The 16,472-nt window shown below is 34.5% G+C and overlaps 1 protein-coding gene across 1 annotated transcript in view; it reads left to right on the forward strand.

Moving 5' to 3' along the window:
* LOC119616093 (cadherin-related tumor suppressor) overlaps positions 1–10,547 on the forward strand; it is a 312,639-nt gene extending 302,092 nt beyond the window's left edge. Inside the window, exons 7-8 of the mRNA XM_037972269.1 lie at positions 1,404–6,789; positions 6,849–10,547. Coding sequence (XP_037828197.1) covers positions 1,404–6,789; positions 6,849–9,618 — 8,156 coding nt within the window. The 3' untranslated portion in view covers positions 9,619–10,547. The remainder of the gene's footprint in view (positions 1–1,403; positions 6,790–6,848) is intronic.
* Positions 10,548–16,472: the final 5,925 nt, after the last annotated feature.

Consider the following 16,472-nt stretch of genomic DNA (forward strand, 5'->3'; position numbering starts at 1 on the left):
TAATGTTGTTTTGTCATGTTTTGCAATTAAATAAAAATATGCTTTATATTTATTTTTAAACAAACAAAAGTCAAATAATAGAAAAATTAAAAAAAAAAAAAAAAAAAACAGATATGTTGCATATGTTGCTAGTGTGGTGGTAGTGTTGTGTTGCATGATAATCATAACAACAATTGGCAATTGTTGTAACATTGCACCTTTTTTTGAAGTTAGTGATATTGTTGTTGTTGCTGTTATTGCTAAAGTTTTTAGCTGTGGCCACAGATAGACCACCAAAGTTAAAGTATGTGTTTATGTTTTTTTTTTTCATTCCACATTTCCTAGTCGATCTGTTTAGGCTGCTGTTTTAGTATTTGGTTTTTAATTTTGTTGTTGTTTTTTTTTCTCTAGCCATTGCCATTATTTTAGTCTATTTTTGTTTTTCCTTATTGCATGTGCGTTTAGTTTGTTATTGTACTCGATATGGCAGAAAACCATGAAAATTACATTGCTAGGGGTTACCATTTGCTATGCAAATTCTTGCTTATATATGATGCGGTTTAATTTTTTTTTCCTCAATTTTATTTTAGTTGCTCTTATAACTTGGACTGCTTCTATGTTATGTTTTTTTTTTCTGTTTGCTTTTCAGTTTGTGTGTTGGAAGCTATAAGAAAACTAAAGTAACGAAAAAAAAGTTCATGGGAGTGATATTGAAATATGGTCATATACTTAAGGCATTAAGATCAGGTTTAAAATACAGAATTATACATAACAAATATGTTTTTTTTTGTCTGCTAACTAAACAAAATGTACAAAATGAAAAAAAAAAAAAATAGAAATTAGATATTCATCTTGTTGCTTTGGCAATATAAGCTCAACAAACAAGAAAAACAAATCAAAAAAATTTTTAGATAGCTAAAGACATATTTATTAAAAAATGGTAAATATTATTTGGGGTTTCTTTTTAACAACATAGAATTTATTTTTAAAGTTTAGCTATTTTCAAATGATAGGTGCTCTTAAGGTAATTATAGTTTTATTTATAACATCAAATTTAAAAGTCGAAATTTATGTCAAAAGGAGGTACTAATAAGTACCAAAAATTTTACATAATTTGGATTCCTGTTTGCATAAAAAATTTCAAAATGTACCACCAGTAAGAAACTAAACTTATTTTTGAAGTAAACTCACTGGAGTTACGGCTTATTGTGAACAAGTCATCAAAAAAACGTATACTTATATATAGGATGGACGGACAGATGATAAACAGACGGACGGACAGATAGATATGGCATAAATGATCATGAAATAAGTATAAACAGATGGACAAAATTTTTACGTTGCTGGCAAAATAATTTTAATATAACGAATTTAATATCTTCCTTATAAAAACTTTCAATTGATTATTTCTTTCTCTTTTCCAGGATCTCCTCCCTTAACCGGTACTGGCATTGTTAAAGTCATAGTTCAAGATATGAACGATCACAGTCCAGAGTTTGAGCGTCAATCCTATCATGCAACTGTACAGGAAAATCAAGCCATAGGTACCAAAGTCATACAACCCATAGCCATTGACAAAGATGCTGGACTTAATGCTAAAATACGTTTTACACTGCTGGGAGAAAAACTGGAAAGATTTCATTGTAATGCCGAAACTGGTGAAATAACTACGGCTGCTATATTGGATAGAGAAGAAACAGCTGTATATTTTCTTACTCTAATGGCTCAAGATAGTTCTGCTACAGAACCACGTGCTACCGCCGTTAACTTGACTATAAGTGTGCGAGATGTCAACGATAATATGCCACGATTTGAGGCCAATCAATATCATGTTAATATACCCGATAAGACCGGTCAAAATGAGTTTGTGTTTGGAGCTTGGGCTCGAGATAATGACGAGGGTCTTAATGCTTTAGTTATGTATAATATCAGTGGTAAAGATGTGGAGTATTTTACGATTAATGCCAAAACTGGTGTTATTAAAACTAAACAAAATTTGGGTTCAGATTTGAATAGACAATATTCTTTAGTGATTCATGCTTACGATCAAGGCATTCCCTCAAAATCCTCTCAATCAGATCTAATGATATCGATGAAACCTTCTTCCTCTTTTCCGTCCTTCAACTACATGGCAAATACCCAATTTATGTTGTCGGAAGATGTGGCGCCGGGAAAAAAGATAACCACCATTACAGCATCATCACCCAAAAAAGGTTCGGCTGGTAATATTAGATATTCCATTGCTGGTGGTAATTTGGGAGAAGCGGTAAGAATTGATTCAACTACAGGAGTGGTTACTATAGGAAAAGATGGTTTGGACTATGAGCTGGCTTCTCAATATGAAATTTGGTTAGAAGCTTTAGACTCGGATCGTTTGCCTTTAAGAAGTGTTATGCTTTTAACTATTAATGTTACCGATGCCAATGACAATGCTCCCGTCATGGAAAAGCTCATTTATAATGCTGAAGTTATGGAAGAAGAATCGCCTCCACAAACGATTGTTAAAGTTAAGGCAAATGATCGTGATTCTGGGGATAATGGTGAGGTAACTTATCGCTTGTTAGATGATTTTGAGGGTACATTTGAAATTGATGCCGACTCCGGTGAGATTTACACCACCATGCGCTTGGATCGTGAAGAAATAAGTCATTATGAACTAACCGTGGAAGCTGTTGATCAGGGTATGCCGCAGTTAACTGGTTCGGCTACTGTTCTCCTTAATCTACTCGATAAAAATGACAACCCTCCCAAATTTACCCGACTATTTTCGGTTAATGTCACTGAAAATGCCGAAATTGGCAGTTTTGTTATACAAGTAACCTCCATGGATCTGGATGAAGGCGTTAATGCTAATGCCATTTATACTTTAACAGAAAATCCTGGTGAAAAATTCAAATTAGATTCTGTAAGTGGTAATATTACCGTTAACGGTCATATTGATCGTGAAGAACAAGATGAATATATTTTGAAGATAACTGCCTCAGATGGTGCCTGGAGATCGGATACTCCCATTACCATAACAATACAAGATCAAAATGATAATGCACCAGAATTTGAGCGTGGCTTTTATAGTTTCAACTTCCCAGAATTACAGAGAGCAGTGGCATTTGTTGGACAGGTGGTGGCCAATGATAGAGACAAACATGGTCCTAATTCGGTTATATCATTTTCTCTGCAACATCCTTCTGATATTTTCACTATAGATCCTGCCACGGGAGAAATATTTAGCAAGAAATCCATTAAATATAAACACTCACAATATGAAGCCTCACCGGAAAATGTTTATACCTTAACAGTTGTAGCTACAGACAATGGAAAACCACCTTTATATTCAGAATGTATGATTAACATAAACATAGTCGATGCTAATAATCATGCTCCTAAATTTGAAAAATCATTGTATTTATCTCCGGTGCCTGAACATGCCCGTGTTGGCCAAAGGGTGGTAAGAGTACAGGCTCACGATTCTCTAGATACGGGAGTGAATGCAGAAATAGAATATTCGTTTAAGCAAGGTAACGGTACCGACTTCTTTAGCATCAGTCATCAAGATGGTTGGATTTCGCTATCCAAAGCCTTAGAAGTGACACCCAATACATTGTTCTATCTAATTGTAAAGGCATCTGATCATGGTGTACCCTCGAAAAGTGATGAAACTCGTGTTCATATTATTGTTACTGGTGAAAATCGCTATTTACCAGAATTCACCGCTTTAAGTTATCAGGTAATAGTGCCAGAAAATGAACCTATAGGTTCAACAATATTAACAGTATCTGCGACGGATAGAGATGAAGGACCGAATGGCATGTTACGCTACGCCATAGCAGGCGGTAATGAAAGATCTGAATTCAAAGTGGATGCTGAAACTGGAGCTGTTATAATATTACAACCTTTGGATTATGATTCCATACAAGAATATCACTTAAACATTTCAGTACAAGATCTAGGTTTTAAACCCAAAACAGCAGTGGCCCAGCTCACCGTAATACTCACTGATATCAATGACAATCCTCCTCTGTTCAATCAATCTGAATATCATGCTTTTATATCCGAAAACAAACCCGCTCATAGTTATGTTTTCAAAGCTCGAGCTAAAGATAAGGACTCTCCCAAAAATGCCATTATAAGATACTCCATAACATCGGGTTCGGGTAAGAATTTCTTTGCCATCAATCCAAACACCGGAGTAATAACATCTTCGGTTAGTTTTGATTATGAAGAAAGAAACGAATATACTTTACAAGTAATGGCCGCCAATCCAGATTCACAAATGCATAGTATGTGCAAAATTATTGTACACATTAGAGGTGTCAATGAATTTTATCCACAATTTGTGCAACCAGTTTTTCATTTTGATGTTTCGGAGTCTGCAGAAGTTGGAACTCCCGTGGGTTCGATACAAGCTACTGACAAAGATGCAGGAGAAGATGGTAATGTTTACTATTTATTGGTGGGTTCCAGTAATGATAAAGGGTTTTCTATCAATCCCTCAACTGGCTTTATATACGTTTCTCGTCACTTGGATCGTGAAACTCAAAGTCGTGCTGTTTTAACGGTGATGGCTAAAAACTATGGCAGCATACGTGGCAATGATACCGATGAAGCTCAAGTTATTATATCCATACAGGACGGCAATGATCCTCCAGAATTCCTTAAGTCTTTGTATATGGCCAAAATTTCTGAAGCTGCTGCAGTGGGTAGTAAAGTGGTAAATGTTAAGGCTGTTGACAAGGATGTTAGACCACAAAATAATCAATTCAGCTATTCCATTATTAATGGCAACATCAATCAAACCTTTAAAGTAGATCCACAAACTGGAGAAATTGCTACTTCCAAGAAACTGGATCGGGAACAAGTACCAGAATATAATTTGGTAGTGGGCGCAATAGATACTGGTTTACCTCCTCAAACTGGTACCACTATGGTTAGAATTGAGCTACTGGATGTTAACGACAATGGTCCTACATTCCCCAATGATGGTTTAATTGGTTATATTTCTGAAAATGAACCAGCTGGCACCTCAATAATGACACTCTCAGCCACGGATCCCGACTTACCACCAAACGGTGGTCCTTTTATGTACTATTTAATAGGAGGTAAACATAAGGCATTCATAACCATAGACAAACATTCAGGTTTAGTGAAATCAACACGAAGTTTTGATCGCGAACAAACACCGGAATTAGAAGCCATCATAGAAGTGGAAGATAATGGTCAACCCAAACAAAAGGCCCAACACAAATTGATTATAAAAGTATTGGATCAAAATGATAGTCCTTCATCCTCACGCACAGTACATGTACTACTAAATGTCTTTAATGACAATATGCCCATTGGAAAGATAGCAGATGTACATCCGAATGATGCTGATGTAACTGGCAACTATAGATGTCGTATAATACCTAGTTCGCAGTCTAGTCACATGGGGTTGTTGATCATACCGAATGCCTGCGATTTACATACTACTTACCAAACTTCAGTGAACAATGGTTACTCCTATTCCATATCGGGTAATGATGGTAAACATGGTGATGTGGTTTCCACAGTAACCGTTGGTTTCCAAAATTTCGACAACAGTACTATAGCCAATTCCATTACGGTACTTATACGCAACATGACGGCCGAAAACTTTTTGGCTTCTTACTACCGTAACTTTGTAGATCTTATGAAATCAGCTGTAGATTCTTCAGAAAACTTATTGGTTTATAGTGTGCGTAATACTACTTATAATTCTACCGATTTAGAGGTTATGATTGCTTTAAAAATGGCTAATCAAGGTTATCGCTTGCCACACTACTTAGTGGATCGCCTGAGCAAGAAACGTGAAGCTGTTACCAGACTGCTAAAGACGGCCACCAATGTGGTTATCGGTTATGATCCCTGTTCATTTGCTCAGGCCTGTGATAATGGTGGTTTATGCACCTCTGAGAGAAGATTACATGATTCAGAAACATTGAATATTGTCGACAGTGAATCTTTAATCTTTAGTGGACCTTTGGTAACACATGATTTCGTCTGTAAATGTCCAGATGGTTTTATGGGTCAACAATGTGATAAAAGACAAGATCCTTGTGCTCCAAATCCATGTCATGGTAATGCTCAATGCCGTCGTTTGGGTTACGATTTCCAATGTAATTGCCCGGCCAATCGTGAAGGAAAGTACTGCCAGCAGGAAAGAGGTGATGTCTGCTCCGGTAACCCTTGCAGTAATGGTGGTTCATGCCGTTCTAGTCCCGATGGCTCTTCATTCTTCTGCCTCTGTCGTCCAGGTTACCGTGGTAATCAATGTGAGCATGTAGCTGATTCCTGTCGACCAAATCCTTGTCTACATGGTGGCGTTTGTGTGGCCCTAAAGCCTGGTTATAAATGTACCTGTTCGGAGGGTCGCTATGGTAGACATTGTGAGAAGACTACATTTGGTTTTGGTGATTTGTCGTTCATGACTTTCCCACCTTTGGATGCAGCAACCAATGACATTTCAATAGTATTTGCTACAACAAAACCGGATGCTTTACTAATGTATAACTATGGTATACAATCTGGAGGAAGATCTGATTTCGTAGCAATTGAGGTGGTAAGAGGAAAAGCATTCTTCTCATTTGGCGGTGCTCGTACTGCCATAACAACTGTGGTGGTGGGTGGTAGCAGTCAGTTGAATTTGGCTGATGGTAATTGGCATAAAGTTACGGCTACACGCAATGGTCGTGTGATGTCTCTAAGTGTGGCCAATTGTGTAGAAAATGGCGATGTATGTGAAGAATGTCGTCCTGGAGATACTACATGCTATGCTGACGATGTGGGTCCTATAGGGTAAGTATTTTATCACACATTTTAACACAAATTGAGAACTAATAATTGTTATTTTTTAGAACACTTAATTTCAACAAGCAGCCATTACTGTTGGGAGGTCTTATATCTGCAGATCCTGTTTTAGAGCGCCCTGGCCAATTGCACACCGACGATTTGGTTGGTTGTGTTCATAGTGTTTCTGTTAACGGTCGCGCTCTTAATCTTAGTCAACCTCTTAAGCAGAGATCTATATCAATAACCTGTAACCGCAATCTGAATGGTGGCCCTTGTATACAATCGACCAATACAGATCTAACTGCAAATCTTTGTGGTCCTTTCGGTAGTTGCATGGATCGCTGGGATACGGCTATGTGTCAATGTGGTGGTAGTCTACTTTCGCCTGATTGCCAGAATTCTTTGGAACCCATTAGTATAACTGATGGCGCCTTTATAGAATTCAAAATCACCGAAAAGCATAGACGCATGCAGTTGTTGGACAATCTATATGCGGGTAATAGCATTTGGTCGTATGACATCTCAAGACAACGCAGATTTACCATTGATCATGACAATTTAACCGCCTTGGCTCAAACCAATGAACTTCCTAAGACCCTAAGTTTAATGTTCCGCACTTACAAGGATAATGGTCTGCTACTTTTTGCGGCTAGTAATAATCATTATACTTCCTTGGAACTACAAAATGGTAAAATGGTGTATTACTCCAATCAAGATAGTATAGTCAATATGACCATTAGTAATCCAGCCAAACTAAACGATGGCAAATGGCATAATATAACTCTACACTCGGTAAATCGCATTTTACGCATTATAATCGATGATGCTCGTGCCGGAGAGGAATTAGATTTTGCCGGCGTTCATGATTATTTGGATCCATATTTAACGGTTTTGTCTGTCGGTGGTGTTCGAAGGGAATATCTACTACAAGAACACATGCCCACGAACTATGAAGGTTGTTTTGCGAACTTCACTATCAATAACGAAATACAACCCTTCAACGGTTCCGGCAGTGTATTCAGTGAAGTATTGTCACGTGGAAAAATTACTCATGGTTGTGCTGGTGTCATGGGTATTGGTGCCGCCCAAGTTGCTGATCCTATTAGCATAGGTGTTACTCTTGTAATAGTATTCTTTGTTATATTGGTTGTTGCAATTTTGGGCTCCTACGTCATCTATCGTTTCCGTGGTAAGCAAGAAAAAATTGGCAGTTTAAGTTGTGGTGTTCCTGGATTTAAAATCAAACATAATCCTCCTTCTACCATGTTAGGTGGTGCTGGAGTTTCACAAAATCCTGCCGATCATGTTTTGTCCAGAGGTATGCATGGCAATGAAGCTCAAGTGGGTTATCACAATGATAACGGTGATTTGATCAGAAGTGTTCCGGGTCATCATATGGTAGGTCCCGAATTGATTTCGAAAAAGTTCAAAGAACGAGAAATTAATCCCGGAGAACATCAGCAGCAAAGACCTCAAAGACCAGACATAATTGAAAGGGAGGTGGTAAGTAAAAGTCCCCCTCTACGTGATGAACATCACCCACCCATACCACCACCTAGTCAATCACATCATCCCCATGATCATGCCAGTTCTGTAGATATGGGCTCTGAGTATCCAGAGCATTACGATTTAGAAAATGCCAGTTCTATAGCTCCTTCCGATATAGATATTGTGTATCACTACAAAGGTTATCGGGAGGCTGGAGGAGTTCGTAAATATAAAGCTACTCCAGCTCCTGTAGCCTCTTATACCCATCATAAACACCAGTCAGCAGCAGCACAACAGCAACATCGACATTCTCCCAGACATGGTGTTGGAGGACCATTTGTGCCACGCGGAGTTCCCCCACAAGCTAATCAACCGCCACCACCTTCTAGTACTCCTAGACAGCACCAAAGTACACCATTAGCGAGACTATCACCCAGTTCTGAATTGAGTTCTCAACAGCCGAGAATATTAACATTGCATGATATTTCCGGTAAACCTCTACAAAGTGCCCTTTTGGCTACTACTTCCAGTTCGGGAGGCGTTGGAAAAGATGCTTTGCACAGCAATAGTGAGAGAAGTCTAAATAGTCCAGTAATGTCACAACTCTCGGGCCAAAGTTCGAGTGCAAGTCGACAAAAACCAGTAGTATCGGCTCAAACTGCCTCACAAGCCCCCATGGGTTTGACAGCCGAAGAAATTGAACGTTTAAATGCCAGACCTAGAACATCAAGTTTAGTCTCTACACTCGATGCGGTATCATCAAGCAGTGAAGCACCCAGAGGACCTGTGGGAGCACACCATTTATCATTGGGTGGTGGTTTACATAGTACAGATGTCGATGCGCACAGTTCCACATCCACCGATGAAAGCGGTAATGACAGTTTTACTTGTTCAGAAATCGAATATGACAACAACAGCATTAATGGAGATGCCAAATTTTCCACCAGCAAAAGTATACCCGATGAACGTAATCCCGTAGGCCGAGCCATGAGTGGTGATGGTAGCAGAGGTTCAGCGGTAGCTAAGGCTCCTCCCATGCCTCCGCATTCATTTGATGGTTTCGATTCCTCTTTCCGGGGATCACTTAGTACTTTGGTAGCCAGCGATGATGATGTATCAACACATATGGGTGCTTTATATAGACAAGTCAACAGTGCAGCTTCACCCACAGCCCCGCCACCCATGGGTTGGGAATATTTACTAAATTGGGGTCCGAATTTTGAAAGTTTAGTAGGAGTATTTAAAGATATAGCCGAATTGCCAGATAATGTAGGATCTGATCAAAGAGCCACAGGATCATTGAGAATGAATCAGGGTCAAAATAAACAATCAGAGGAATATGTTTAAGGGAGATAAAAAGTTTGGCAGAGATTAATATTTATAGAAATAGTCAAGGTATTTTGGAGAGTAAAGCTTTAAAGAGAATTTAAAATTGAAATTGCTAAACAGAAAGAGAAATAGTTAAAGAGAAAGAAAAATTTAAAATAAGATATACATAGAATAGCAACAAAATGCTGTGTTAACTGTTTTTTGCACTTAGTAATAGTATTAGTTTAGGTTTTATTAGATTTTATAAAATTTTGTTTAAGCTTTTGTAAATGCGTTTTTATTTATTTTTTCCAATTTTTCTTCTGCCATGTATTTCAAAGAAATCAAAAGTCTTTATAATTCTAAATTAGATCTAAATTTCTTAAAGCCATTTCATTTTAAAATGATCTAAACTAAATTATTTAAAAAAAGTCTTCCATATAAACTAACAGTGCCTTTTAAAAGTAAACGAACAATTTTTTTTTTAACTCAACTTCTTAAACAAAAAGAACTGATCACTAAGATATTATAGATTTATAATTACGAATAAATGTTAAAACTTAACTAAGATTAAATAAAATTAAGTCATTTAGCTGTAATTAAAGAACGTAAAGATTTAAAACAAAACAAGCAACAAATAATGTGTATATGAATCACCTTGTATCAAGGTTTGTGTCCTAAATTATATAGCAATATTCACACATAGCAACAAGCCAAACAAAACAAATAATATTTTCCGAAAAGCAGACAACAAAATAAAAGTTATAGGTTTGTGCATAAGTTTTAGTTTAAAACAATTTCAAATAATAAATCAAAACTATATAAGTTATAAACAACAATTAACTATAGACATTATTAACATTAAGTTAGAATTTATTAATTAAATATAGGAAACTGTAAAAAATCTTTTTAATACTTCACTTTAAGTTTATTTAAACGAATACGAACTTATAAATTCTTAAAAAAATTGTGTGCTATATTATTTTTTTTTTTTTTTTTTGTATAGAACTATAGTTATAAAATATTTTATTTTAAATCATACATTTAGAAATACAAAATCTATAAAAAATCACTTTGTAATTTAATAATTGTTTAAAAAAAAATCTTGCCATAAGGTTTATATAATAATTAGTGCTTAAGCTTTTAACAATATTATTTATATATTTTTTAAATCTAATTTAAAAAAAAAGCTTTAAGTTTCCTTATCCTTTTAGCTTATTTTATGTACGAACAAATTACTTTGTAAAAAAACAAATACTTATCAAAATTTTTCCTTTTTTTATTGTCTCTAAGTTGTTGTATTCAAATTTCTTTAGTTATTACAGTAGTTTTTGTATGAACAAAAAAAAAAAAAGAAAACAATTTTTTTGAATAGTAAACAATTTGTTTTTAGTTTTGTAATAGACTCTATAAACGAATAACAAATTTTTTTCTTAGAAAATAAATAAAAATTTTTTAAAAATAATTTTTTATAAATTTTGTTTTTATTTGGAAAATATGGATGATGCAATGGTATATCCCTTTCACGTACAAAATTAAACCGCAGGACTTTTTATGGATATTACTTCACTACACACTTCATTTTGACGTATAATTGTTGATGAAAAGTGGAAAAAGTGTTTTCGAAGGTTATCGCAGGATATTATCCTTTTTAGCATACACTAATATATTCTAAAAAAATAACTTAGTTTTATTTGGTGATTGACCGGAATGCATAACTAAGAATTAATGAAAATGAGGACTAATCGGCGAATTGCCAGATAATGTAGGATCTGATCAAAAAGCCACATGATCATTGAGAATAAATCAGGGTCAAAATAAACAATCAGAGGAATATGTTTAATGGAGATAGAGAGTTTGGCAGAGATTAATATTTATAGAAATAGTCAAGGTATTTTGGAGAGTAAAGGTCTCTAATAAGCAATTAGTAATCGCTTATTAGAGACTTTATCAAGTATTAACATATTCTGAGATAAAGAGATGTACTACAATCATTCCTCTCAGATCTAATTCACAGATAATTAACCAGAGTTTATACAGACGACTCTAAAAAGGATTATATTTTGTTCAGAAATGTTAGGTATAGAAGGTATGACTTCGTTTATAGAAATAACAAGTAAGAGTGATATAAACGGCTATGCCGAATCTAATATACCCAAAACCGTTTGCCGTAAAATGAATGCTCCCCTACATCATCAGGGTGATATTTGGGATAGGGCTTAACTCAATTATGTAACGAGCTCTTTCGAATAAACAAAATATTAATTTTTAAATACCGATTGTCGTAAAATTTGGTGGAAACATTTCGGTTCATTTATTTGATTAAAATTTCATCGTTGTATTCGCATTTTAAAGGGTTCTATAGTTGAAACGAAAAGTCGACTTTTCGACTTTTTGCATTTTATGAAAAGTCGATTTTTCGAATTTTTTCTTTTAATTAAATGTTGACTTTTAGACTTTTCGACTATAGGTATTTTATAAATAGTCGACTTTTCGACTTTTTCCGACTTTTTTCGACTTTTCGACTTATTGACTATTTTCGACTTTCGAATTTTTTCCGATTATTTTTTTACTTTTTTCGAGTTTTTTCCGACTATTTTAGAGTTTTTGACTTTTTTCCCCTTTTTTTAAAATTTCCGACTATTTTTGACTTTTTTATACAATTTTCGAGTTTTCGACTTTTTCCGACTTTTCGACTTTTTCCGACTTTTTTTCGACTTTTTCCGACTTTTCGACTTTTTACGACTTTTCGACTTTCTTCGACTTTATTCGACTTTTCGACTTTTTTCGACTTATCGACTTTTCGACTTTCCGACTATCAGACTTTTATTAACAAAGTCGACTTTTCTACTTTTTTCACAGACGATAGTCGAGTTATCGAATTTTTTTGAACAAAATTGTCGACTTCGACTTTTCGACTTTTTTCGACAAAAAGTCGATTGTTCGATTATTCGAAAGTCGATTTATAGAACCCTACCATATATCCGGGTATGGTTCATTAAGAACCGATATTTATAAAATATTATACATAGGTTTTGTTTTGTATAGAACTTGTTTATATCGAATTTCATCACTATACTCGTACTTTAACTAAGTAAAACCATTTACCTATATAAGGTTCCATTATATAGGGGCTAGCGTCAGTTATATGTACCTATAAAACTGTTTTATGATGATTTTCATCGCTGTACTTTTCTGAAGGCGCCTTTATATATGAGGGCTAGGTTCAATTATGTTGTGGAGCGATTTCTGTTCTTATAAAAGTTGTTTATGTCGAAATTCAATTATCAATTCAATTATGGAGCGATCCTCACTAAATTTGGTATAGATTAGATAGATAGAGGAACTTACTTATGTAGAATTTCATCGCTATACTAGTATTTTTAAGTCAGTAGTGAGAGTTCCTTAGATTGGAGTATGCTCATAACATGTAGTAGAGAGATCGCAGCTCGTAAGAAACTTACTTATGTCGAATTTCATGGCTATACTCGTACTTTTAGGCCATTAATGAGAGTTAAAGTCATTTTCTGAAGGGGACCTTAAATGGGAGATAGGGTCAATTATGGAGCGATCCTCATTAAATTCAGTATAGAGATCTTGCTCTCAATAAACATACTTATATCGAATTTTCATGGCTATGCTCGTATTTTTAGGTCAGTAAAGAGCATTAAAGTCATTTTCTGAAGGGGACCTTATATAATTATAGACCTATCCTCATAAAATTTGGTAAATAGATTTTGGCTCATACTATTACTATACTATTACAACAATTATGACTGTATGACCTGTTGTTCGAAGGGTCACTTGTATGGAGGCTATGCAAAAACACGGACCGATATTGGTAATTTTCAATACCAAACAAACCTTACCCATAAGAAACATTTGAGGAATTTCAACCCTCTAGCTCTTTCCGTTCGGACTCTATCGTGCTTTCAACAGACAGACAGACGTAGGAACATGGCTAAATCGATTAAGAATTTCACAAGGACCCATTTATTGGGTCTTAGATGATTAGATGGTGTTACACACAGAACGACAAACTTATATAAAAAGGATATAAAATCTAATCGGATCCACAAAAGGGAATTAATAAAGATGGTAAAGTAAAGTCTAGGGTATGATGAATTAAGGCGAGATTGGTGGCATTAGATAACGTAGCACACAAAGGGCTTACTGGGGAACAGCAATTTGATCTTAAGATTTCTTAAACCAAACCAATACCATTATAACTTCACCAAGAAAGATGAGTATGTTTCCTTTTTGTCACTCCACTTTTAACACAACGAAGTGTTGGTCGCACAAAATTATATCATTATTGGACTCTACCATCTGTCCGTTCGACAGATGAACACAGAAGATAAAAAGCTTAATTTCTCCACAAATATTAATTATTCATAAAGTTTGTTTTGTATCACAATACTAGCCTCGATATAAATGTACCCCCATGGGATTGGGGGTATGGTTAAAAATATGTATATTATGTAGAAATCGTAAGAATAATTTTACAGGGGTTATTTTATGTATCTACCCAAAATTCGTCATAAACAACTTTTATAAAAACTAAAATTTCCCCCCTAAATTTCTTAAGGATCACCATTGTTCCAACCCCAATTAACACCTCTCACTGAAAATCAGTTCGTTAATAAGTTGTTTAAAAAATAAAACAAAATTATGTTTTCTACGAAATTGATCACTTTCTCAAATGCTGTAAAATTTGATCCATAATTGAGCCAGGTCCCCATAAAAAGTCCAATATCGCCTTGATGCTTGAATATACAAAACATTTTGAAAGTTTTATGCTACCTCTTAATTTCAATTAAATTTTCATTGTGCCAAATATTTATGTAATATACTGTATTAAATTATTTGATAGTAACTTTGTATGAGTTATTAAGCAATTGCAAACGTTTTGTTTTTGTACTCAAATTCATGTAATATTGTACCGTATAATTCAAATATTAATTGGCACACTAACATTTTATAACAAAAATCCTAAATTACATCTAAAGATATTTAAAACATTTTTTTTTTTTGGCACAAATCATGCAACAATTTGAAATGCGAAACACACGCAAAACGTATTGTTCACATCTCACTTACTAAACTTTTAGCATTTGATAAATTTATAAATGTTAGTAATAACTTAAGTTAAAGTTAACTTAACCTTATTGTAACTGACACATTTCTTAAAAGAATTACTGGTATAAACATTGAAAATAAGTTTCAAACAAATGTCTGTATTAACAACTTGTGTTTGTATGTGTATATTGGAAATTTTCCTGGCATGACCATTTGTAATTGTTAAAATGTTAGTTTGACAGTTGTAACGTAAACTCGAAAACAAAATGTAAAACAAACTTAAAAGCAAGTAAACAAAAGAGTTTTGACAGTTTCAGGTTTTTGTGTTTTTTTTTTAGGAAAACTAAACAAAACAAAATATAAAGCAACAGGATTGGTTACAGTATAATTTAAAGAAAAATGAAACAAAAACAAAAAAGGAAAAATAAACATTTAATTTCAGACAGGCGCATGTCTTTAAACTCTTTGAAAGGTCAATATACAACTATATAATGCACAGGGTTGTTTATGAAATTGTGGATTAAGTGTTGAGTTTTTAAAATAACATCCAAACTGATTTTTACCCTTTTCCTTAACCATAAAAATATTTCAGTTTTTAAATTTGTTATTCTTTTAAATTTTACTCTTCTGATTTTTTTTTTGTAAAATTTAGGATATCACAGGAAACTTAATTTAAAAGTAAATTTAATAAATTCAAAGGGAATCGTAAAACAAGGATTTTTATACTCTACACCACTATAGTGGGGATGGTATTATGCGTTTGTGATGATGTTTGTAACACCCGTAAATATTGGTCCCATACCCACCTTAAAGTATAGTATACCTATTGGCTCAAAAGCACAGAATCCGTCTGTCCGTCCGTCCGTCCGGCTGTCTGTCCGTCTATGTGCCCATGTAAACCTTGTGCGCACGCCACAGGTCCCAATTTTCAAGATAATTGATGATCAAATTTGGCACAAACCCTTCTTTTGACCCAAGTACGAAGCCTATTGAAAATAATTAAAATTGGTCGATTATTTCGCTTAGCCCCCTAAAACCGTACCCCCTAATAGGTTTTTTGAGCTCATAATTATGTTAAATGTTTTAGTATATCTATAAAAAGCGGCAAATTTTAGTTTTATATAAGTCTAAATGATACTGCCGATTTTCACAATGATCGGACCTCATTGGACCCAAGCCCCCACATAAATACCCCTTCAGAAAATGACTTGAAGGAAAAAACTCACTTATTAACACTAATATCACGATAAAATTCTGCATAAATAACTTTAATGTAGACGTAAATCTCTCCAACAAAATTTAAAAAGATATGCCCATATTTACCCTTGGCCCCATATAACACCTCTTTTAGACAATTTCTTTTCTAAACAAATTGTTAAAATATGTCGTAATTAAGGTAAAAAGCAAAGCAAAAAAGCAAAGCACATTTTTAAGATACTCACTGGTGTAGGTTATTATATGGTCGGCCATGCCCGACTATATATTCCTACATGTTTATAGAATATTGAAGTGACGTTATTTAATTAATTTTTATAACTATCATCAGAAAATTCATATTAACCGAGCAAAAACTCGGTAATGACATGTAGTTAAACAATAACATACTTCGACATACAATCTGCAATACTTTTAAGTACTCTTGTAATGACTTTCATTAAAAAAAAAAAAACAACTTATAAGCACTTATTTAAGTAGTTGTTTGTAAGTGAGTGCTTGTATCACAGTGTTAAAATAATGAGTCAAAATGATAATGAATAAGTAGTGAACTCATTACTTTTCAAAGTTTTTGATAGGAATTCTGTTCATTCCGTTTG

This window comes from Lucilia sericata, unplaced genomic scaffold (assembly GCF_015586225.1).
Source record: "Lucilia sericata isolate MDLA Ls3-8-SP2 unplaced genomic scaffold, ASM1558622v1 Contig000057F_arrow, whole genome shotgun sequence".
Lineage (NCBI taxonomy): Eukaryota > Metazoa > Arthropoda > Insecta > Diptera > Calliphoridae > Lucilia > Lucilia sericata.